Genomic DNA, 25,329 nt, shown 5'->3' on the forward strand with positions numbered 1-25,329 from the left:
CACATCTTCACAGTCGTGTATGTCTGTACAACTGATACATCACCTTAAAAAGCTTCTGATATACACAGCATTGCTTCAACTCCACTACTGAACTCAGCCCTTTTCTCAAAATACTACTGCAAGGAGTGAGGAAGAGAAGATCAGCACCACTTCTATCCTGATCCACTGCTGAACATCTTCTACAGCAGGATATGGGCATGTGTTACAAACAGTACTGGTCACTGCTGCTTGCCCACAGAGAGTAACATTCAAACACTGCTGACCAAAAGGTGGAGTCAGGCTAAAGTCCTGCAGGAAAAGGCTCCAAAACATCTCCTTCCCACTGTTACCCAACTCCTCTTGCACCCTGGAGTTCCCCTTGTTTTTAATCTCCCCATCATGGCCATCAGATCCAGCACACCCGTTTCCATCCTTGCTTCACTTAGATGGCTTGACCATCTTCACATCCCACAGTACCCTGTTAAAGATTTGATCCTTGCTACAAAACTCTCATAAAAACAAGAACACTTCTGTTCCCTGCATGCTGTTTCCCCTCTGCAGTCTGAGCCTCATCTCGCACAGTGAGTGCTTCCCAACACCAGACTCATCACTGTGTTCTTTAGACACAGGCCACAGGCTCAGCTGCCCCTCTGCAGTATTGCATCCTGGTGCTGCCCCACATTCCTCTTTCCTTATAGGTTGGTAACCAGCCTCCCATGCTAGCACTCCTTCACACCTTCACATTTATGTCATAACTTCACACATAGGACTCATCTTCTCATGGCAACACCCTCAAAACGCACACCACATGCTGCTGCCCTAACAACCTATTTTATCTCTCTCAGGAACAACCTTCTTTCCCATTAGATCTGACTCCATAGCAGCACCTTTCTCCACATGTTCTCTTCTTCCCTCTGCATGCTCCACGGCCATTGCAGATTCCTCTTGCCCTCTCATACACCCCAGCTGCATTCCTGGCAAACTCAGTCTCTTGGTCACTCCAGCATCTTCACCACCATGTCCCACTTGAACATTAGGCCAAACCGCACACTCATTATGCCTGTAACCCCAGAGTACAGTCAGCCACCGACACACGCAGTGCTTTGGTTTTGCTGCACACCACACCACAGTTAATGCATAATTAATTTTAAGCACAGAGCCTGTTTAGTTTTTGTTTTCTCGGTCACGTAAATATTTTTAGAAACACAGTAGAAAATACTTCATCAAGCAGTGTGCCTGAACGTCCTTTTCCCCCCCAGATCTGTCTGTCCAGACCTGTCTGCTCAAATCATCACCAGAATTAGAATCCAGGATATAAATATCACCACCAAAAAGCTCTTATCATTTCAGTTGAGATGTTTATCCTCGCTGGTCCAGCATCTGGAGAGGACTTTATTCATGGTTTGTCAATGAGTTACAAACTATTTGTCAGACAGAAAGAAAATACTGCAGATTGGCACAAGTTTTCTTGCTTTCAGAAGGAAGCACAACCCAGTAAACAGTGACTCAGTCACAAACCAGGTAGATTCAGTCAGTGAGAGAATATGAGACGAACAGAAACACTTCAACTTACCTTATCAAAGACCCTGACAAAGCTGAATTTGCACCAAGTTTTTCACAATATATTTCCGTAATAGCAATGAGTTCGTACTTGTCTGACTTCTAGGCATTGATTGTAACATTTCAGCCAGAAACGAGCACATGGAAATGCAAGTGGCAGGTTGTAGAGCTCAGACAGGAGCTTAGCCGCTGGCTGTGTGCCCTTCTCCATGCAAGTGGCTCCAGGATTTGCTAACCTGCTAACATGAAGTCTTTGGCTGTAATTCAGCCACCATGGTGGTAGAGCAGAACAGGTCAAGCTCTATAGCCCACCACAAATAAGGGCTCCTGCTTGTTTCCTGAGGCTGCTCCTTAAGTCTGAGCACTTCTCACAAACAGTTTTCAGGATAGAATCATAGAACCACTGAGGTTGGAACAGATCTCTAAGATCATTTAGTCCAACCACCTACCAGCAATCAATAAAGCCTACTAAACCGCAACCCTAATTACCACATCCACATGTTTCTTGAACACCTCCAGGGATAGTGATTCCACCACCTACCTGGGCAGCCTGTTCCAGGGCAGCATCACTCTTTCTGAGAAGAAACCCTTGCTAACATCCAACTTGAGCCCCCTCAGTACAACTTAAAGCCATTCCCTCTCATCCTATTGCTGCTACCTGGGAGAAGAGGCTGTCCTCACCTCACTACAGGTTGTTGTAGAGAACAATAAAGTCTCCCTTGAACCTCTTCTCCAGACTGAACAATGCCAGTTTCCTCAGCCACTGCTCACAGGACTTCCCCCCAGCCAGCCAGGTATGATGGCCATGTCCAGTCCCCTGTGAGTGTGAGACTAGCCCCAGCTGAAAATAAAAGCAGCCATCATATGTTTCCCCAGGGCAAAGACTCAAGAGAGCACCCAGGCCCTCATCACCCCCCTTTTGGCTCCCTTGGGCCTCCCACCTGCTGTTTTTACTGCAGGCTACCTTCCTCTTGCCCCAGCAGCATTGCTTGAGCAATGCGATTACACTGCCAGCCAGTCCCTCGGCCACTCACTCAGGGTCTCCTGCCCGCCCGGCTCGTCCTCCCCTGCCTCATTTTAAAACGTAAGCCTCGGGGCCGATTTCACGGCTCCCGCTCTCCTCCCCCACCGGCAGCACTAGGCCGCCGATCCCCGGCCTCGCGTGGCGGCCACCGCGGGCGGAAGCGCCACCTCCGCCGGCAAGAGCTGCATAGGGCCGGCGGTGCCTTCCGAGCCCCGCGAGCTCCACCGGGTGCCCGCACCCCGACATCACCCCAGTCCCGGTGCTGGCGGGGGAAGTCAGTCATGTTTCCCGGAAAACGGAAAAGAAACCCAAACATACTCTTCCTCCTTCCCCACCCCCCCACCCCCCTCCGCTTCAATAGAAACCACACATCTCCAGGAGTCGCGGGGGAGGGGGAAGCGACTCTACGAAAAGGGGAAAAAAATAAATAAAATAAAATAATAACCTCCCGCGCTACCCGGAAGCTGCTTAAAACATTAAGAATTAAATCAAAAATAAATAAATAAATACAAAAGCAGAACCTTCTCATTTGATAAACTTTACAAGCCCTAAGGAAGGTGCATTTGGGAAGCTATTCCAGCTGAGATCCTCCGCTGCTCCGCGGGGTTTATACCAAACAGAAGGGAGAGCTGCAACCCAAATACAGCCCCAAACACAGCCCTGAAAGCTACGAGCCACAAGCACAATGAACCCCAAGTTCTTAATACAAACCCAAGGGCTTTTCCCCTCGCTATTCACTTTCAGACTACCACATTTTTTTCCGGGGGGTGGGATTAGGATCTCTGACAATTATTTTTTTGCAAGCCCCACATTTTTTTGGCAGAAGTGGGGGGGGGGGGGGGGGGGGGGGTAACTTCCGAATATCGCCACTATCATTTCCCCCCACTTTTCCTTTTTTTTTTTTTTTGCAATTACACAACATTCCATCTATGCAGTCAGCATTGGAAACCTTTACTTTTTAGTGAAGCAATGTCCAGATTTTCTCGTTTCACAAGTCCACCCCCTCTCCACATACACACACACACACAGACATTCGGTTTAATAATAACAAGAAAATAATCATAAAGGACTCACCTCTCCTCGGGTTCTCCCCCCCACGCTACGTATAACTTTCCTCGATAAATGGTATTATATTACTAGAGGTATTATTAACGTATTATTACTATAAGTAATAATAACAGTAAGTGCTATTTAATTATAGGAGGGAGCATTCTGGTTGTGGATCGGCTGCCCCTGCAGCTCCCTCCATGTGCCTCCTGAGCTCTTTACTTTCATTTCCAGGTCTCTCGCTCTGCTCGCTCGCAGCCGCACCAGCAGAGAAAATGCCTCCCGCATATCCTCTGGGCCCTAGAGGCTACCGCTTCCCACAGCATACACGCATGCAGCTTTCCCTCATGTCTGAGATTCTTTAAGTCAAATTCGGCTTAAAATAATAGGAAAGCACTGAAATATTTGCAGCTCTGTTCTCGATTTTAATGCAGCATTTTTAATGATTTATTCAGTGCAGAATGCACTTACTGCATCCCACACTGCTGAGGGCTTCCCTGAAAATAACATCTATACACACGAACCTTCCTGTGGAAATGAAAATGGTGTGTGTGTGTATAAAATATTGATACTATTGCATTATATACTATTGCATATTATACAAAAGATGTATATATAACTTATATACACGTAAAAATCTTTTTGGCATTAAATGCTTGGCTTGTTCTCATCTCAAACCCTTTAGTGTTTCTGGAAAATGAACTACACCGCCACAACGCCCCATATAATAGCACCATGATAAAAGGTTGTTAACATGGAGGTACACAGATCACCTCAGATAAAGGTTTCATCCCTCCCCGCCAGCTGCAATGCCATTAACTTCAAATATGCCTCTGAAATGAGCACTATGCTTGGCTCCCAACCTAGCCTCCTGGTAGGATGGGTTCTCCACACCCTGAAGACTTCTGTCTCCCATCAGGTCATAATTTCCAGACTGACACCAGTTTAAATTATCCCCCTTTTTTCACATGCAGTCTGGGACGTGTTTACTCCTCAGTGCCTCACTCCTCTATTTACCATAACCCAAAACAGTGTCACTTAGTAATCTGCAGAATAGCATCTCAGGTAATACTCAGGTGCAGGTAGAAAAACGTATTAAAACTCCTTAGTATTCAGAATATTTTAATCAGAGAAGGAAATACTTGATGATAGAGAGTAGGATTGGCTGCCGGCAGTCCTGTCAACACAATAAACTGATCATTTACAAAATATAGACTGTGAATTGTATAACGTACCATACGATGTTGGAGGACATTGTCCTACTCTTTTCACAATATTTAATAATAGATTTTTAATTTTATTTTTTTTAAAGATATTCATTACGTTGTCCATTACAATCCAAGAACTTCTCTGACTCAGAGATAGAACAGTGTTTATTTTTGCTACCTGTTCATCCAGGGATGGGGCACTGTGCAAGTCACGGAGCCCACGATGCTTCCAGCCATGCTCTCAGAGCTCACTGACTGAAAGGCAAGATAAAAACTGCAGCTGGATGAGAGGAATAAGAGGGCTTAGGAGAAGCAAAGCAGGAAGAGGAACTAAACCACAATCTATTTACAATCAGGAGTTATACTGGAGAATTACTATATTTTTACACAGGACAATTTATACGACATTATTTTCCAAGATTGTGTTTCTGCATTGAATGCCACTTCACCCAGCACCAGTTTCCTTCATCTGTAATATAAAAGCTGTTCCATAAGGGACATAAAGTAAGCACTGTCCTGCTCATGAAATAATGCCTTTCCTCAAGGGTTAATGTGAAGATCGGGGGCCTTTCAGTATCTTAAGGAGGTCTATAAGGAAGGAGGGGACTGACTATTTAGCAGGGTCTGTTGTGATAGGACAAGGGGAAATAGTTTCCAACTGAAAGAGGGGAGATTTAGACTAGGTATAAGTAAAAGGCTGCTTATGGTAAGAGACATGAAGCACTAGAACATGTTGCCTGGAGAGGTTGTGGGTACCCATTCTTGGAGACATTCAGGGTGAGGCTAGAGGGGCTTTGAGCACCCTGCTCTAGCTGTAGGTGTCCCTGTTCATTGTGGGGGAGTTGGACTAAATGGCCTTTAAAGGTTGAATGGATTGACGTATGCCTCATTAGCACAGCACACCTTCACTGCAGCCTGCAGCCACAACTAAAGGTTCTACCCCCAACCCTTTGGCTCAGCCAATATCTGGGAGACAGAGGGAAGAACTAGATACACTGGATACCATCCTGTTTATTGCTCTAGGTTGTGATGAGCTGACAAGTGCCACATTCCTTACTCATACGATGGCAGCTATGAAAGTAATGCCTCTTATGATGCTGCCCCATGACGTCAAAGGTGCATGATGGCGGTACGGCAGGAGAAGCTGAACCTTCCCACCAACATCCCGTTACATTTTGCTGCCGTGTGGCACTTGGCAGCAGAGGGCCAGGCTGACAAAATGGAGGCTGACATGTTAGTATGTGAAGGAATGGAAGTATGGAAGGCGTGACACTGAATCCCTCCATGCAAAAGAACAGTGAATTAACATTCACTGATGCTTGCTGGACGCGGGCCTCAATCCAGACCTGCACAGACTGCCCCGACGCGGGGCACGCCGGGAATCCCCCCCCTTGGTAGGACTACATATCCCAGCGTGCCCCGCGGCCATGCCCACGAGTGCGTCGCGCGTCACGCCGGCGAGCGGCCGTCACGCGCGGGGCGGCCCTTTGTGACACGGCGCCGCGCAGCCAATGGGAGCGCGGAGAGCAAAACTGCCGGCTTTCAAATCCTCCGCCTCCGCCCGCCCCTCCCCCACCCGCGACGGCGACAGCGACGGCGGCGTGAGTCGGCCCCGTGCCGGCCGCATCTCGGCTCCTCAGCGACCCGCTCCCGGCGGAGGCTCCGAGGTGAGGTCGGGCGGCGCGGCGGCAGTCGGGGACCGTCGGGAGGGAGCCGTGAGGGAGCGGCGCCTCTCAGGGCGCTTGTCGACTAATGCCTCGTGGAGGACGGCTCCGCGCGTGGCCCGTGGGCCTCGGGAAACCCCACCCCCAACCGCGCCCTCTGCGGGCCGACGGCGTGTGGGGACGTCGCTCGTCAGGGGGCAGAGGGCAGCGAGGGGACCTTCCGAAGGGAGGGGGACGGGGAGGGTAACCTTGGGCTGTCAGCAGGCGTGTTTCCAGCCCCTGTTTTGCCACGAGTCCTTAGTAACTCTGGAATTTCAATGTTTTTCCAAAGGTTTTCTCGTGGAAGATCTGGCAACATAAGAGCCCACGGGTAGGTAAGAGGTTGGGTGCGGCCAACGTTTGCAATAAAACATGCTGCAGGATGTGCTGGGGAGTTGGTGTGCTGGAATTAGGGAGCTGTCCCTGCTTATGAAATTAAAAGTAAAAGGAGGAAATGTCAGGAAGAGAAAAGGAAAGGTGTGAGCCTGCTAGGTATAGGTGGTAAACAGAACTCTCTTTCGTCTTGCCAAATGTATCCCAGGCTGCATCAAAAGGATCGTGGCCCACAGGGCAAAGGAGGTGATCGTGCAATTCTGCTCTGCGCTGTGAGACCTCACCTGGAGTGCTGTGGCCAGATGGGGAGTCTTCAGTGAGACACGGACCTGTTGGAGCGTGTCCAGAGGAGGGCCACAGAAATGATCTAAGGGATGGAATGCCTCCCTGTGAGAGAGAAGATTGAGAGTTGGGGCTGTTCAGCCCAGAGGAGGCTCCGGGGAGACCTGAGAGCAGCCTTTCAGTGTCTGAAGGGGGGATATAAGAAGGCAGGGGACAGACTCTTTAGCAGGGTCTGTTGTGAAAGGATAAGTGGAAATGGTGTCAAACTGAAAGAGAGAAGGTTTAGACTAGATATAAGAATAAAGCTGTTTTTTATAAGGGTACTTGAAGCACTGGATCAGGTTGTCCTGAGAGGCGATGGATGCCCTGTCCTTGGAGACATGCAAAGTCAGGCTGGAGGGGCTCTGAGCACCCTGATCAAGCTGTGGGTGTCCCTGTCCTTTGCAGGGGGGTTGGACCAGATGGCTTTTAGGGTCTCTTCTAATGCAAGCGATTCTATGATTTAAACTGTAGGGTAATGAGGTATTATAAAACTGAAGATTGAAGCAGGTGAACAGACTGACTGTTGGACCCTATCTAATTTCTGTTCTTTGTGATAAAACCTACATGGCTGGGGGACATCTTCTCCTTCTCACTTTTCAGTGGATTGACAGAGATTGCGAGCATCCGTTGCCCGTTGCACAATGTCTTTGACTTAGAATCAGTGCAGTGAATTATTTGAGCCTCTTTTTATCTTCAGCATCTACCTGTGAGGACAGTCATCCTCTAAAGGTGGTGCTGATAAACCTTGGAGATGTTTTATCTTCTATGTCCCAAATGCTGAAGTTAATGAAAGCTGAAGAGAAGCTCTGCCCTGGGAAAGCTTCAAAACAGCAATCCTTGGAATGGCAGCATGTGAATTTGCCATCGAAGAAGTAGTTCAGGACACAGACATCAGTGGTTAAAGTGATGTGTTCTGCCTTTTGGGATAGAAAGGGGGTGAACTTCCAGAGTTAAGCCAGAGAAGAAGGCAACTTTTCTCTTGTAGTACAATAACACCAGGATCCATACCACTTTGAAGACCATAAAACGCGTTGCCAGTCTTGGCTGGGCTGTGCTACCACACCCAGCCTATAGTTCACTTCTGACTTCCGTCTGTTTTGACTTGATGAACGATGGACTCTGTGGCAACGTTTTCTCTTTCATTTTCATTGCGGCGATGCTGTCATAGCAGTTGTAAAGCACTGGATCATTTCCACTGGTGCAGATTTTCTGGGTGTGGCGTGTAGGCTCTAGTTCATCACTGATGAAAATGTGTAGCTGATGATGATGCTTATGTTGAAAAACGGTGTTTTGTAGTTGAGAATTTCCTCTGTCAAATGGAGTTATTGTGTTCTTTGTATCCATTGTAGTTTCCATGGAGATAAATAGAAGGCCTTACTTTCAGAGCAAGCTACATACAACACACATGATTTCTCAGCAACTCTGTGGTTCTGGAACTCCGCTGACTTGGGCACTACTGGGGATATCGCTGAAAAGGAAAAACAGTTGTGTTTGTTCTGGCTGGGTTTGGAGAACAGGAAAAAAACAGCGCAGCATGTATTACTAAGGGCTGGGGGCAGGGGACAGAGGAATGTTACATCTTAATAGTAGAAGTGTTGCGCCCAAGACTAACATCTTAATGTAGCCTTTTCTGGTAGCTTTAGCTATTGGTTATTTGGGAAGTGTAACAACTTCATCAAAAAACAAGTTTCCAACACCTTCTGGCTGGCTGGCTTTGAAATGTTAATCTAACTTGGTTGTTGTAAGTGAGCTATGGGGAGAACAGTAATGACACTGAATACTCAGGTACCTCAGGAAATAATACCAGCACATAGTGATTATAAAGATAATTACTAATGCAGATTACGTGTTATAGTTTGTCTTTTTGATGGTGACCGTTTGTTTTAATTGACAGCTCTTAACATTGGGAAAGCAGAAAAATGGCATCGGAAGACATCGCTAAGCTTGCAGAATCACTTGCCAAAACCAAAGTGGGTGGAGGACAATTGAGCTTCAAAGGCCAGAGCCTTAAACTCAACACAGCTGAAGATGGTAAGAGAAAGTATACAATTAGATCAATATTTCTGCTATGTGAAAAAACAGCATGTTCTTCAGAGATGTAATGTGGTATACTGTCTACCTCTTTTACTGACTCTGGTGGTGCTTTTTATATGCCTTATTAATAGTGCAAAGACACTGAAATTTTGAGGAAAGAGTCTGGGTATGTCAGTAACAGGAGAGAGCCTGCAGCCCTCACCTTTGCCTTGAATAAGAGTGCTCCAGAGTACAATTGTTCCACTCTGCCACGTTTAGTAAATGGGCATCTATTTATGCCAGTCAGTGGGATCTTATTCCTGTTGATGTGGCACCCGTTGTCATCATATTTTAGGCCTTTTTGTCTTTGTTGATGCCTGCGTTCCTAAACTATGTGTATCAAACTTACATAGCCATCCTTATATTTGACAAAGTAATAGTAGAAATAAGTCATGAAAAAGGGGAGAGGATGGTGAATGGAGAGCATTCTCTCCAGTGATCTGACACTGTAGCTGTGTTCTCCATTGATGTTTCAGGATTGTCTGGGATAGTGTTACTCAGATGTTCTTGCTAAGTGTAGAGTGTAGCAAATACTTCTGTCTCAGTGTGTTACTGTGGTATCTAAGATGGTAGTTACGAGTCCCAACAAGACTGTATGTTTTTTCCAGCTGAAGAAGTGATCAAACAAATTGAAGAATTTGATGGCTTGGAAGCATTGCGTCTGGAAGGCAACACCGTGGGTGTGGAGGCAGCAAAGGTTATCGCCAAAGCCTTGGAGAAGAAGTCAGAGCTCAAGGTGAGACCTTCAAGTAGATGGTGGGGGCAGAAGAAGTTTTGCAGAAACACCAAAGGCCTATCTGTGCTCTTCTTTCTGGAGCCTGCCTTGAGTTAGCCCCAAAGCTTACTTTGTTCTTCCAGTGGTAAGAATAACCATATGAAAGTATAGCAGAACTTGGAGGCTTTTTGACAGTGAGAGGAGCACTTCCTGCATTCCTAACCATTCCTGTTCAAAAGGCTTCCAATCTTAAAGCTGGGAGGCTGTGCAAGAAAGGACCTCTCTGTGTAAGCAACATCTGTAGACAAAGACCTGTGGCCATAAAGCAAGTTCTAATGGCAAAGCTGAAGAATGGTCAGATCTTCTGTGAGTGATGTTTCATACAGTACCTGAATAAGGAAGGAACTGATGGAGGATATGTGCCAGAAGGTTTTTCTGTGTCCAAGCCATGTTTCCCTAGTGCTCTTTTAGCCTAATGTTAGAAGGATGCTGTGCTGCTAGAAGCACTGCTCTTTGCAAGAGAGGAGTATGAAACACTGATTCACCCACTTGTGGCTTTTCAAGTCAGTCCAGATTGTTGAGCTCCATAACTTAGTAAAATATATGTTCCTGTCCTTCAGTTTCCTACTGTTTTTTTTCTGTTGGTAATTTTCTCAGCAGAAAAGAATTCCAGCTCAAGCAACAATTCTTATATACTGCTATTTACAATATGCATTTCAGTGGCTTAGCGTCCTTCCAAGAGAGCAGCTGTAGTATTAGTTGTCACAGTTCCTTAGCACAATCAAATGGTGAGGCCACAGCAGACTATGTTAAGCTGTCCTTACTAATGTAATGCATCTTGTATGTGTAAATTTCTGTACAACTGTGTCCTAAATATTTTTTATGGCTCGTATCTGCATGTTTCTTATTTTAGAGGTGTCATTGGAGTGACATGTTTACTGGGAGGCTAAGATCTGAGATCCCTCCTGCTTTGGTAAGTAAAAACTTGATCTGAGACTTCCAACTAATATAACTTATTTTCTCACCTGTCATGCTTTTTGTGGGAGTGTATTTCTGAGACTCAGTGAGTTTTTCTCTATACTGCTAACACTAAGTGTCTCAGAATAAGTAATGTGTTTTTAGCTCCTTCTGTATGAGCTGGAGAAGTGTTGATAAAAGGCCAAATGCAGTTCTGTATTAGTGAGGAAACTTGTCCCTTGGGAAGACATGTCCATGATCCAAAAGGTAGTATGGGAACTGAGCTTTCAAACAAAAGCATGTGGCTTTTTCTTCCAATAGCACTGCAGGACTCCCCCTGCCAGCCTTAAGCTCTGTTGAGCAAGAACGTATTAAACTTGAAGGAATTCACAAAATATTTCTTTGAACAGTGTAGAGAGGAAGCACAATTTGAAAAAAAAATGTGTATTTAACCTAAAAAGATGAGATAGTTCTTGGTGACTTCCTTGCAGTTATCTTTAGCTTGATTTGTGTGACTCCTGCTCTGGCTTTAGCTATGAAGTTATATTTCTCCATGCAACTCTGCAGAACATCCTCAAAACAGAATTCTTTGCAGCATCACTGTCTCACCTTAGCACTGCAGTGCTGCTGTCAGTAACAGTCAGTCCACTCCTTGCCCTCACCCCTGTCACCTGTTTCCCTGCAGATCTCTTTGGGGGATGCCCTCATCACTGCTGGAGCCCAGCTGGTGGAGCTGGACCTGAGTGACAATGCCTTTGGGCCAGATGGCGTTCGTGGCTTTGAGGCGTTGCTGAAGAGCCCTGCCTGTTACACCCTGCAGGAACTCAAGCTCAATAACTGTGGCATGGGCATAGGTGGTGGCAAGGTAAAGGTGGTCTCCTTATTGGGGATGAGATCAGAGCCAGTTCTTGATTTCAGACTTCCCTACACAGAATCACAGAATGATTGGGGTTGGAAGGGATCTTTGGTGATCATCTAGCCCAGCTCTCCTGCTCAAAGCAACCAGATCAGGTTGCTCAGAGCTGTATCTAGTCAGGTTTTGAGTATCTCAAAAGATGAACACTTCACATGCTCTCTGGATAACCTACCCCAGTGTTTGACAACCTGCACAGTAAAAAGCGTTTGGGTTTTTTGTTGCGTTTTTTTTGTGTTTTTTTTGTTTTTTTTTTTTTTTTTTTTTTTGTATGTGTGTTTTAAAATGGAATTTTCTCTACCTCATTGTGCACACATTTGTCTGACATTGCCATCTTTTCACCACTTTCTCCCATGGCAACCCAGTAGGCTTTCTTGTCTGCAAGTATATGTTGCTACTTTATGGTCTACTTCTCAGCCATCAGGATTCCCTGTTGTTTTGGGTTGTTTTTTTTCCTACTAATTTGTTCTGCTATTGTTTGGTGCCCAGCATGTGCTTCTACACGGGGCTGTTTCTCCCCAGGAACAGGAATTAGTGTCTTCCTTTGATCTTCATGAAAATCTTCCTGCCCCACTTCTCCAGTCTGTCACAGTCCCTTCCCTCTGCGTTTGTACTGTCAAATTCCTGAAGTATAATAAGCTCACCTGTTTTTCCATGGCAGGAAAACAGGTCTGCCTTAAACTTCAGATTCCATGTCAAAAGAACTAACATCCTTAGATGAGAGAAAGCCAAGCCTGGCACTGGAGGATGCCTATTCAATGAAGCAGAAAAGCAGGATTGACTGTCGTTATTACTAAGACCCATTCATTTACATACTTACTAACCAAATGTTACTGGGATCGATGTGTTCTACTGCAAAGTGATCACTTCTGTCCTGGGGACTCTACGTGCAAGTGTTACAGTAGCAGTTTTCTTGTATGACATATTGTAGAAGCAAGTGTATTTTGGCAGTGTCTGAAGTATTATTGCTTGAGAGTTGGATACGCAAAACTTTTGGGCCCCTTCGTAGTTAAGTAGTGAGGTAGTATAAACTATTTCTGCTTCCTTTAGATATTGGCTGCTGCCCTGAAAGAGTGTCACAGGAAATCAAGTGCTCAGGGCAAGCCTCTTGCTTTGAAGATTTTTGTGGCTGGTAGAAATCGTCTGGAGAATGATGGTGCCACTGCACTGGCTGAAGCCTTTGGGGTAAGTATCAAACCAGATCTTGACAGCAAGTGGGAGCAAGGTATAATTAAGTGCTGATGTTAGTGGTAGCACACACAGGGCTTGCCATGGCTTGGAAACAATGGCTGGCTGTCAAGTCACTTGAAGTAACAATGCTCTTTGCTGCTGAGACTGGAGTCTTCAACAGGTGTGATTAGAATGGATGACTGAATGTTTGTGTGACCTAAGTTTCCAAGCACATAACTAGTTGCTGTGTCAAGTAGTTACCTGAAGGAGAAATAGGCATCTCCTTAGTAAACTGTTGGTCCTATTCCTTCTTCATTTGTACTAATGGACATTGTCTGGTACTGGGATAGATGGAGCAAGTGATTCAGTACTAGTTATTTCCTTGCTTAGCTGTTTAGTCAACTGTCAGGAACAAGCTGCTATTTTTGCCAGCATCATCCTGTGAGAGCTCAGCTTTCTCTAGCTGTCACTGATCAGTTTTCACTTTTGTTGGAGGAAGAGAAGTCCCTGTGTTTGGTGCCACCTACACCTCTTTGCTTTCCTCCATTGCTGCTAAAAATGTCTTCTGAGTTATAATGCACATTGTAAAGTGTGTTAGTGATGATTTTGCAGCTTATAAGTTGCTCTTTTTTTGTAGGGGTCTTTCTGGATGTGCTTTTTGACTAACTGATAATCATAGCAAAAATAAGACTTCTTAGGTACTTGAGAGGCATGTGAGATGATTCAAGAGGAACTGAGACTGACTTCTAAAAATTGGATTAATTACTGTGTTTTGTGGTATGCACGTGGGACCTTGCATTGTTAGGGGGCTGTCTTGGTGTTAGGTGGGTGTAGTGAGTGACTGCATTGCAACTAACATTTTTCTTCTCTTCTGATGTAGTAAATATCTTTTATCTCAACCCATGATTTCCGTTTTGTTTTCAGTTCTCTCCCTCATTCCACTTGGAGGGAGGGTGAGCGAATGGCTGCTTGGTGCTGAGTTGCCTTTTAGGTTAGACTAGAATGGGTGTTCATACTACCTTTCTTATGCGTCTGCTTTTGTATCCAAGGGACTCTTGGATAGATCTTAATGACAAAAATATCATAACTAGTGATTTTATTTTGTTTGTTTGTTTGTTTGAGGGTTGTCTAACCTCAAAGTGAGAACTCTTGTTTTGAGGTATCTAGAACAGGCATACTACTAGCAGGGAGCTATCCATAACTTAATTAGATGCTTGCCACGAGCCTTATATTTCACTTAGATTTGTGATATAATTGCTGCTATGTAATTATGTGTAGAAGAGCTAATGGACTTCTGACTTGCAAGAAATCGATTTTGAGCAAATCCTAAAGAGTGGAGCCCTATATTCTTAAGTTGAAATGTGTCTTCTAACAGCCTATTTTGCATCTGCATCCTTCTGCAGATCATTGGGACTCTAGAAGAGGTCCATATGCCACAGAATGGAATCAACCATCCTGGCATCACGGCGCTGGCCCAGGCCTTTGCTATCAATTCATTGCTTAAGGTTATAAATTTGAATGACAACACCTTCACAGAGAAAGGAGCTGTGGCCATGGCAGAGGTGAGTTGTTCCAAGACAAGACAACTGGTTGATTTGATTTCCATCTCCCAGTCTCTTCAAATGTAGATAATTAGCAGCAGCCTGTGGGTTGGTGCAGCCACGTGCCACAACAAGGTGGGAAGGATGACCTTCCAGAAGCGATATACACATTTGACTTGTATGTCTGTACATACCGTCAACCTTGTGTTATCTTGCAGACTCTGAAGGCACTTCGGCAGGTTGAAGTGATCAACTTTGGAGACTGCCTGGTGCGTTCCAAGGGCGCTCTTGCTATTGCTGATGCTCTTAAAGAAGGACTTCATAAATTAAAGGTACCACCTTCTGCTGTTCAGCTTTGAGTTTCTTTTGAAAATGACTTGTTTTCTGTCTTCAAGTCCGTTCTCGTATTGCTACTGATTACTTTAAGTAATATAGCTCAGTGCAGCTATATGCCTGTAACTGATAGCGAGAAGTTGTAGATTAGTGACATCACACAGGACTATTCTGTGTGAAGGTGTACCAGTAATGTGATTAGGCTCCACTTCATGTTTTTTAAACAGCTGGTTCAGCTTAGCAATTGCTCTTCAGAAAGTCTGATAATAAAAGCATCTGCTCTTAGAACCTCTGAGAGTCATGAGAGCAAACTGAGATAACTCTCTTCCCAAGTATCTCGTAACCTCTGCATCCTTTCAGCATTGATGCAGTTGTTGTCTTTTCTTGTTCTGGGGATGTATCAAGGGGTCAAGTAGATTTTTATTTCTTGGCAGTACTGTCACTTCCTGTATCAATATTTAAACTTCACTGGCATTGGACTTAGACCTGTCTGAAATGTTGCCAAGTCAGTAAAATAAGTAAACTAGAATCTCTAGAAACACCTGTCCAGGGTCACAGCTGCACTGGGACAGATGCTGAACACCATTCCTATTCTTGGAAGCTTATATACAAAGCCAAAAATCCAGCAGAGTGTTGATGTCTATGTATGTGTATGAATCTGGTACAGAATTAGTCTCACTTGTTGTGAGATCCACTGCTCAAGCTTCTACTGCTTCCACCAGAATTGATTCCTGAGTTTCCCAGATAAACTTAAGTAAGGATTCTAATGGGACTATCTGTGCTAACAGTTGGAAATTAAACCCTTTTCTCTTCCAGAGCAGAAGTGGTTAAGGGAGAGTAGTATGAAGCAATAGTAGCTGATTCATTGTGTTCAAGAATGACTTCCCTTCTGTTGTTAATATTAAATCTCATCTCAGGGAAAGGATTGACAGAACGCGATGTGAAATGGTGGGGGATGGTATAGTTTGTCTTTAGAAGGCTTTAACTTGAAGTGTAAATATTAAAAGGCAAATGTGCATTCCATTCACTATAGCAGCTACCCTTCCTCAGTAAGACTTGGTGTGTGAGTTCTGACCTGGTCATGCAGGTGGGCTCTGCTGGTGTACAGTGTGCTTAGAAACTAAAATCTTCAGTTTTTGGAAGAAGGTAACACAAAAGGACTGTCCCTGCTACCCCAGCAGACTGGACATGCTGCTGAATCCCAGGGCAGTGAAGTGGTTCCAGAATTCCTCCTGTTGGTTCTCTAAGAGGTGCCTCTTGAGTAGGTGAAGATCTCCAACCAGCTGATTGCTAAGGGCTGAAACGGATGCTACCTTTTTAAGTGAGCAGTCATAATAGTATTGTCTGTGGCTATTTCACTTAAGTGGTTGCTTTTAACGATGGTATGTTTCAAAATACTTCTTTTGAGTGAGGCAGAGAAATGTCACTTTACTTCCAATTGAAAATCTCTTTTTGCTAGGAACCTTTTCAAATGAGACTCTTTCCAGAAAGTTAGTGAGCATGTGAAGTTTATGGGGATGATGGATATTATGGGAATTATGTTAACAAAGGGTTTTTTGCTTCTTAGGAACTGAATTTGTCCTTCTGTGAGATCAAACGAGACGCTGCCCTGTCTGTAGCTGAAGCTATTGAAGATAAGGCGGAGTTGGAGAAACTGGATCTCAATGGTAAGTAAACTTGGTAGGTAAAAGTCTGATCCCAGCTAGAAACTGCTAGGAAGAGTGGTTACAGTATCACCTGTACTAGTATTGCAATTTCTAGCATTTAGAAAGTGCTTATGGAGGACTAGCTGAATTTGGATGATGCTGGGACAGGAAGTGGTTAGATTCTGAAAGCAGCCGTAAGCCGTGAACTCAGCCAGTTGTTAGAGTCGGTAGCTTCAGTACATCCCATAAGGTAGAAAGGTGATACCTGTTGCTGTTTTCAGTAAAACTTTTTAAGACTGTTCAGGGTGATCTTAGGTACTTGAAAGTTGTAAGTAAAAACCTCTGTGTGGATCTCTACAGAAGAGCTGGAGAGTTTGACCAATGTAGGCTTTTGCATTTCATACCCCAAGTCCCAGCAGTTCTGAACTTCAGAGACTAACAGCTGTTTACAGAACTAACAGGAAGTTTCTCCAAGACATTCTGAACAGCAAAGGCTTTTGTCCATCTCTGCATGTTGTGTAATGCTTCTGAAATCTGTTAAACAGCTGTTTGACAGCTCTGCTTCGCTGCCTCCAAGGCTTGATGTAGAAATTACTGATATTGTTTTTTAATTTGAACATATATAGATAAAAATCTATAACAGTGTTCCCAAGAACAAGCTTGTGTGCATCTTTTAAATGTGTTCCCTTCTCCCCTGAATCCAGGTAACTGCCTGGGAGAAGAGGGATGTGAGCAACTGCAGGAGATTCTTGAAGGCTTCAATATGGCAACTGTGCTGGGATCGTTGAGGTAGGCAGGGCACCAGAATTTAAATGAGAAATTTTCTACCAATTTTTATCAATGCTTACTTTGCTTAATGTAAGAACCATAATGTTGCAGCTGGATGTTGGTCTGAGTGCGCTGTGAAGTGCTGTGAAGGGATTCTGTAAGCGGGATAAGCCTTGTACCTCATTTTCATTGATGGAATTAACTTTGTTTCAGTTACTGACTATGTTCCAGGCTCTGCTTACCACTGTCGGCTGGATGACTGAAGTCTCAAGGGGTCTCATAATGTGTTGTAGATGAAGGTGTATTTCTCACACTAAGTCTGGAGGAGAGGCTGTTTTTTTGTTCTTGGAAAAATTGAATACCAGTATATTGGAGTGGCAAGTATGTAATGAATGTAATATGTGAACTCTCCAACTTCAGTGATGATGAAGGGGAAGAGGAAGAAGAAGAAGAGGAGGAGGAGGAAGAAGAAGAGGAAGAGGAAGAAGAAGAAGAGGAGGAGGAGGAGGAAGAGGAACAGCAACAGCTGAAGGAAAGAGGACAAGGAGAACAGGACTCGGTGACTTCTAAGAAGATAATTGGTTCACAGGTAAGTTTACTCCTGGATGCATTTGTTTCCTTACCGGAGAAGTGCTAAGAAGGAAACAAGATTTAAAGTGAGTTTGCAGTGCTGGCAGGAGTTCACATTCCTGCGTGGATTGGCTCTGTGGTAAGGGGCAGGGAGACAACGTGCGGAAGATAAGGATAAGGAAAGATAAGGAAATGGGTGACTTGGCAACCTGTTTTGTTAAAGGGTGTGTGTGCACACGTGCGTAGTGGTAAAAGCTGAACAGCCATTGTGACAGATATGGGTAGAAAAAGTCTTCCCATCTTCAGAGTATGGTAAGAACCTTGCATGTGCACTGCCATGCAGTCATGCTAGCATATTGTGTCTATTTTAACTCTGCTCTCATTCCAACCTTAGTTTTCAAGTAGAACAAATTCTGACCCAATGTTCCTTTGCAAGTCAGACCTATGTGCCTTTGCTGTACCAGTTTGTTTTTAAGAGTAAACTTGGGGTGGGTTCTGACTGTTTCAGGATTCAACTCCAGTGCCATCTCCTCCTGTGGATGTTGCCACATTCCTTGCTTTCCCGTCACCAGAGAAGCTGCTGCGGCTAGGGCCAAAGTGTTCTGTGCTGATAGCTCAGCAGGTAGGTGAACCAGTGGTTTGCTGCACTTGAATCTCTCTCAGGATCGTTAATCCCGAGAAGTGGTAGCTTTCTCTCCAGTCCTAGACTTGCTTCTTCTCCCTGGTGATCCTGAGTAACCTCATAGAAGCAGATGGTGCATTTAATACTTAAACTGACACCCTAGGTGTTTTACACAGAGTAATTTTGATTTGTATGTCTTGTAATGTGACCAAGGTAAAACTGATGTCAGTCAGCTGGAGGCTGTATTTCTTGCCTTGGCAGAGATCCATCTTCTCTATTTGGCTACCACTTATTTTTTTTCCTTGCCTTTCAGACAGATACATCTGATGTAGAGAAAGTAGTTACAGCTCTCTTAAGGATATCTTCAGTCTTCAAAGATGAAGCCCCAGTAAAAACAGCAGTGCATGAAACAACAGGTGACCAGACCTTTCTTCACTTAAGGGTGCAATGCAATGCAAAGCAATGGAAGGCCTCTGTGGGCTGGGGATTTGATTGATTGACTCTGGTAGCAGGAAACCCCAGTTTACAAAGTACCAGGCTGTGCCATGCTGTCGTGTGGAGTTGAAGTAAAGACTTGTTCTAAATCATAGAATCGCTCAGGTTGGGAAAGACCTTAAAGATCATCGAGTCCATCCATGACTTAACCACACTACCCTAACTAACAACCCTCCACTAAATCATGGCCCTGGGCACCACACCCAAACAGTTTTTAAACACATCCAGGGATGGTGACAACCACCTCCCATTCCAGTGCTTAACAACCCTTCCTATAAAGATGCTTTTACTGATATCCAATCTAAACTTACCCTGGTGCAACTTGAGGCCATTTCCCCTCATCCTGTCACCAGTGAGAAGAGACTTGCCCTGCTCTCACTTTAAGCACCTTTCAGATATTGGAAGAGAGCAATAAGGTTTCCTCTCAGCCTCCTTTTCCCCAGACTAAACAGCCCCAGATCCCTCAGCCTCTCCTCATTTAGCATATTCTCCGAGCCTTTCACAAGCCTTGTTGTCTTTCTTTGGACCTGCTCCAGCATCTCAATGTCCTTTTTTGCACTGAGGTGCCTGAAACTGAACACAGTACTCGAGGTGAGGCCTCACCAATGCTGAGTACAGGCGCAGAATGACTTCCCTAGTCCTGCTCACCACAGCATTCCTGATAGAATCCAAGATGCCATTGGCCTTCTTGGACACCTGGGCACACTGCTGGCTCATTCAGCTGACTGTCCATCAGGTGAAGGAGGTCTTATGCTTCCAAAGTTTGAGGAGGAGTGTGTCCTGCAGTTGCTGCCTTTGTGATCATGTGTTGCCCTTACCTGTATTTCCTCAGTGCTGTGCTATCAATAGCCAATAGTTCTGTGTCTCAAGATCAGTTATTTTTTCAAGGCTGCTTATTTGAAAAGTATTTTACAGGAAGTAGCCTTCCAATTTAGTATTAAGAGAATGTAAAGAGATGTCACTTGTTTAATGTACCTCTTTGTTAGTTGCAATTAGTTATGAAGGCACAGCAGGTACTATAAAACAAGGGGCTGTTTCTCACAGTGCAGCATTGAATGGGTAGGTTTGATTTATGAGCGTATTAATAGTATCCCTTGATTTTTCTCATTGAGAAACAGGAATTCCAAGCAACACCTGTGCACTCTGAGCACTTGCCTTCCGTCTTTCTTCCAAATGATGCAGCAGTACAGCTCCCCCAAACACGAGTTACCCTATCAGTCCCGTGCAAAAGAAATGGATCCATTGCTTTTAAGCCCCTTTTGAGTGATTTATTTTAAACAAGCATGTCCTCCCTTAGCATTTTCTTAGTTTGGAATACATAAGCGTGGTGAAACTGTCAGCTGTTGTCTGTAAAACAGTTACATTAATACAGAGTTAACTGGAGTGACGTGTGGGTCCAACCAGCCAAAAATGGTCTGTTGGCATTTCACTGAGTGAGTGCCAGCCTTGACCACTGCCCAATATGGGTTGTCTCCAACAAAAAATGGAGAGCAGGATGTATGCGTTGCCTTAAGCATGTTTGTGCACGTATTACTTTGATAGCTCTTCCTTACTACCCCTGCTTTGTAGGGAAAAGTAGTACCTAGTAATTGCTTTCCTTCTAGAAGAGTAACTATGGGTTGATGAAGTCCCTAATACTTAAGGACACGATCATCTCTGTGGTTTCAGAGGTTCTTCCTAATTCCTGGGGAAACAGGCAGATTACCTCTCAAAATTCCTCCAGCAGATGATGGATGTGATCAGATGTGATCTTAATTTTTTTTACAGGGCTCTTTTCTGTGTTGTTTAATGTGATGTGTTTCTTTTTTAGATGCCTTGATGAGAAAAGCCTTCTCTTCCGCCACATTTAATTCAGATGCATTCGTCACAAGACTCTTGATCCACATGGGGCTACTTAAGGTGAGGAAGCAGGAAAGAGTTAAGTTGCTGTCTGCGTTGCTGTCTGCTTAGGCTGTTGAAAACCAGTCTGGTTGGGTTTGGGGGGGGTAATTATGTTACCATGGAAACAGCTGGGTGCCTGTGCATGCCTAATGCCCAGGGACAATAGAAGTCTGCAGGACCGGCAAAAATTGCAAGATTGCATTGGGATGAAGGTGGTGTCAGCAATTTGTGCCTCTTCTGTTCAATGTGCTTTGCATTCTCAGTCATCCTTTAAAGGTGTGTGTGTGGGGGGGGGGGATCATGCAGCTGGACTATAGACTCCTTCCTATGTCTACTTAAACACAACACACCAATGCCAAGTCCAAGTGTCTGATGTGTAATGTTATTAACTGCGGTCCTTTAGGGAACTTTCCAGTAGCATATCTCAGATTCAAATGGGACCAAAACTGAGCATCCCTCTTCACAGGTCTGCAGAACCCAGGCTGGCTTTCTGCTCTGCAGAATGCTTGTTTTGGGCACTGCCACGTAGCTCGTATCCCATCCAGAAAATAACAGATGTATGAAGCACGAAGAACAGCCTCGTGCTCTGGAACAGCTCTGGCAGGAAGTCTTATGGATAATAATGGCCTCGAGGATGAGCCAGCCACTTGTTGTCACCTGTGGGGGGCTGCTGATGTGTTAGGCATGTGGGGAGAGGGAGCGACTTCATAACTTTGTGTCCCACGTAGGTAGAAGCACATGAGCAACAGATATCATTAGTACCGTGAAACATAAGGTCACATACCCAGAAATGCCTGCCTAGCTCTTGTCTACAGAATGAAGAGATTTGTAGGATGGCATTGGAAAAATAAATGAAAGCAATATAAAAGTTGGGGCATGTGGGTCAGCGTCGTGTTAGGAGCAAGAAGAATTTCTGCACTGTGTAAGCAGGAAGAGGAATGGTAATAAACCAGTGCTGGGAGCAGTGCATCAGGTTCTGGAGGCATCCCAACAAAGAGCTGGAGGCGGTATAAAAATGGGCTACAGAATAATGCATGAGAAGATGGTGTAATTAAGGCAACTCGGGTCTTGATAAAATCAAGTAGCATTCCACAGGAGAACACTTTGACACAGAGCCTCTGAGATTTGGCTGTTCTGCTTGCACATTCTTTACTTCCTTTTCCCCGCTGCTGATGCAATCAATGAGTAATATTTAATTGATAAATACTAGAATATCCTCAATGTGATGACATTTCAGATGTTGGCGCAGGGAGGATAGAAGGGTGGCCACCTTGGTCTTGAGGGACATCATGCTTAACACAGTGAACAGTATTTACTACAGTGTACGAGGGTGCTTCATTCGACAGGGAGTTCATTGCCCAATGGATCAGATGAAGCAGTGACTGATGCTTGATTTCCATCTTCTTGTCCTTTTCTCAGAGCGAAGAGAAGATCAAAGCTGTGCCGAGCCTCTATGGTATTCTTATGACTTTGAACCATATGGTCCAGCAGGATTATTTCCCTAAATCCCTGGCCCCAGTTCTCTCTGCTTTTGTCACAAAGTGAGTATGGTTCTCATCGTGCCATCTTCTTTCTCTGAGAGAGGAGGTGTAATGGAAGGTTAATAGCTCACATGTAAACTACTCTGTTAAACTTGCCTGAGTGTCTATTCTAAAATCAAGGATGAATAATTTGGCCCTCTATCTTTCTTACTCCAGCATGCAAGGTTTAGGTGAGCAAATCTTAAACCTCAGGAAGGAGTAGAGGAAAGCTAAGTGGCCCTGAAGCAGAGGGGAGAAATAGTCCGGCACTGTCCCAGTGGTGAAACCACCTGAAATCCACTTGGAGTTTGGTTGCTGCCTGGTTCATCACAGACGATGTGCCATGTAGGGTCAGAACAGCTTAGTGGGTTTCAAGGATGAGGCGAGGCTTAAGCCTTCTTGATTTTCATGGTGTGAGGAGAAGCATGAAATCTTGTGATGCGCAGAGGCCCCAGAGAGCTGTGACTGGTACAAACCACAGGTAAGAGGGATGCAGTCACATAGTGGTAGTCAGCCCTCTCTTAGCTCTGCTGGGATTAGGAGCAGGCTGTTATGAGGATTTTTGCAGGTGGTGTGGCTGGAGCTGTGAAAGCTGATGCACGGCAGTAGCGTATCCAGCAACCAGCCATGCTGACAGCGGATCTGGAATGTGAACCAGTGTAACTATGTTACCGCTGGAGTAGTCCTTCTCCTCTGTTCTGTAGCAGTGATGCTGTGGGTAGTGCTCTCTGCTCAAAGAAAGATTGCAACTGGGGTGTGGGCTGTGAGCGGCATCCATCTTACCTGGTGCTCGCTGTCCTTATTTTCCTTTCTGGACACAAGAGGGCGCTGTGAGCACACCCGTGCTTCTGCGGGATCCTTTAGGAGGAAACAACGCACACGGATGCCTGCCTGTCCTCTTGGTGCGTTCCAGAGGCTACGGGTTCTGTTGGCCATTTCTGAAGCCAGCGGGTGCTGTTAGGCTCCAGGGCTACACTGCCTCTTTTTGAAGGCATAAAGGTCCTGGAGACTGAAGTTGGTGCTGGCTTGGTGAGAAAAGATGTATGTGAGCATAAGCAGGCTTCTCTTATGCGTTTCAGGTGCCCTAAACACAATCTGTATGGAAAATTCCATTGCAGGGAGGGAAGGGGAATGTTCATCCCAGCTACTTCCTGCTGCCAGAAACGAGGCACTTGGCTGCAGGGAGGAGCAGTGTGCTGCCCATCCTTGTACCTCTGGCTATAAACGTGCTGATTGGTGGCAGCTCTCGCCCTGTCTCAAACGCTGCAACAGGAGAGAAAATTGTTTGCAGCATGTTCTGAATGGGGAGCAGGATCGGGGGGAGAACTGATAGGAAAAGATGTGTAGGCTGTTGGGTGTGCGAGCCCCGTGTGTTTGAGATGGTGTTTATTTGGGCACTTACAGTCTATCACAGTGCGATTGTGATGCTTTACTCCTGTAATTCTCTTCTTTCTACAGACCAAACCGTGCTCTGGACTCCTGTTCCTTCGCCCGCCACATGCTTTTACAAACCCTCCACCAGCTGTGAGAGGCACAGATGTGCCCTTCCCTCCCCGTAGGACTGTCCTCAAGCAGAGAACTCAGAGCTGCACGATGGCAGCAGATCTCGGATCCCACGCAGACGTGCTGTCTTTCATTTGTTTTTTGCCCCTGCTGGAGGTCTGTCCTTCCTTCCGCTTCCATAAACTTGGACAAATCCTGCTGGTTATTATTATTTTTAACGTTGTTGTATCTCTCATGAAGTGACTCTCTGATCTGCGGGGCCGATGCTCGCGCTCTGAGCTCAGCACGAACTGAAGAGTCGCCCTCCATTTCCGTACGTAGCATTGGCAAGGCTGTGCCGAGGTGAACGCAGAGCTTGGAAGCGCTCTCATCAGGATCAACCCCTGTCTATTTTATGTTACTAGACTGTGCAGGAGGACAGCTGTGCTGCTGCTGCTTCTCCAGCTGCTGCCTCAGAGGGGCAGGCTCTGCTCCCCAGCCATTCTTCTTTCCAACCCATTTCTTGAAGGCGCCGTGCGGCCAATGTGTACTTTAGGGTACTGCTCCCCTGCTACCGTGGCTTGGAGTGGCTGTGTAGTGTGGCTGACCCGGGTGGCCATTGCTTAAGGGAGCAACCAGATTTTCATTGTAACTTTCTTTTTTGTCACTGCCTGCGTAGTTTTCCTTTTCCCTTTCCTGTCTAAATAGACTTGGTCTGGAAATGAATACAGTCCGTGAAGTCCATGAGAAATATGTGTTCCCTTTCTCCTTCTGTCTGTCTTATCTTTGGGACTGTTCACATGTTTGAAAGCTGAGCATGGAATTAGGGCAGCAGTGATGTTCCTTGGGTAGGAACCCCCCTTGTTCTTGCACAGAAGGAATAGCAGGAGTTGCCCCATATGCTACACTGAGGTTAGTTCACCTGGCTGTGTGTTGGTGCTGAGCACCTGCACTTCTGAGTGGGGCTTCTGAGAATCAACACCTCTCTTTAAGGTAATAGAAAGTAATAATTCCCTTCACTCGATGCTTTCCCTCCCAGCTGTAGCTGCAGGATAGTGCTTGTCCTTCATGTGGGAGCTGCTGGTGTTTGCTCACATGGGTTGCAGGTCGTGCTGACAGAGGAGAAGGGATTTGAGGCGGTGGATGGAAATAAAGTGTGGTATGTTCCAGCTCTACTGCACACATTCCCTGCTTGGATTCTTCCACCTTGGGGGGCTGTTTATTGTGCCCACAACTGGGGGAAAAGGAGCACCTTCAGCTGAGCAGCGTTTGCATCACTCTGGAAAAGACTGCCTGAAGGCTGGAAGCAGGGGATGGTACTGGGTCTGAGTTGGTTCAAATGAATGGAATGGAGCAAGCAAGAAGTGAAACTGCAGCCCCGGTTCCTGTGTCCTATGTGGGATCCTTGAGCTCTTGCCTGTCTTGCGCGTATACTTGGCCCGAAGGCACCACTGTATGTACTTCG

General features: G+C 45.4%; 2 protein-coding genes across 14 annotated transcripts in view; one reads left to right on the top strand and one right to left on the bottom strand.

Moving 5' to 3' along the window:
• ZC3H7B (zinc finger CCCH-type containing 7B) overlaps positions 1–3,931 on the bottom strand; it is a 44,375-nt gene extending 40,444 nt beyond the window's left edge. For 5 of the 12 annotated variants that reach the window (XM_072332216.1, XM_072332196.1, XM_072332184.1 and 2 more), the window contains exon 1: positions 3,638–3,779. The gene's annotated coding sequence lies outside the window, so the exon portion shown is untranslated. Of the gene's footprint in view, positions 1–3,274; positions 3,295–3,637 lie in introns of those variants that run through there. The other 7 variants (XM_072332241.1, XM_072332209.1, XM_072332174.1 and 4 more) reach the window with 4 other exon arrangements.
• Positions 3,932–6,347: 2,416 nt separating this feature from the next.
• Positions 6,348–25,047, top strand: RANGAP1 (Ran GTPase activating protein 1). 2 transcript variants are annotated; one of them, XM_072356760.1, is made up of 17 exons: positions 6,348–6,485; positions 6,814–6,856; positions 9,073–9,209; positions 9,860–9,987; positions 10,880–10,939; positions 11,609–11,788; positions 12,887–13,021; positions 14,410–14,568; positions 14,766–14,879; positions 16,448–16,547; positions 17,231–17,315; positions 17,715–17,883; positions 18,373–18,486; positions 18,800–18,902; positions 20,792–20,880; positions 22,282–22,403; positions 23,841–25,047. In XM_072356760.1, the coding sequence occupies exons 3-17, from the start codon at positions 9,098–9,100 to the stop codon at positions 23,908–23,910; spliced, it is 1,740 nt and encodes a 579-aa protein (XP_072212861.1). In that variant the 5' UTR covers positions 6,348–6,485; positions 6,814–6,856; positions 9,073–9,097; the 3' UTR covers positions 23,911–25,047. The 2 variants fall into 2 exon arrangements, with proteins under 2 accessions (XP_072212861.1, XP_072212852.1); XM_072356751.1 differs by having other exon boundaries at positions 6,814–6,852.
• The last annotated feature ends 282 nt before the right edge of the window (positions 25,048–25,329 follow it).

This window comes from Excalfactoria chinensis, chromosome 1, assembly GCF_039878825.1.
Source record: "Excalfactoria chinensis isolate bCotChi1 chromosome 1, bCotChi1.hap2, whole genome shotgun sequence".
Lineage (NCBI taxonomy): Eukaryota > Metazoa > Chordata > Aves > Galliformes > Phasianidae > Excalfactoria > Excalfactoria chinensis.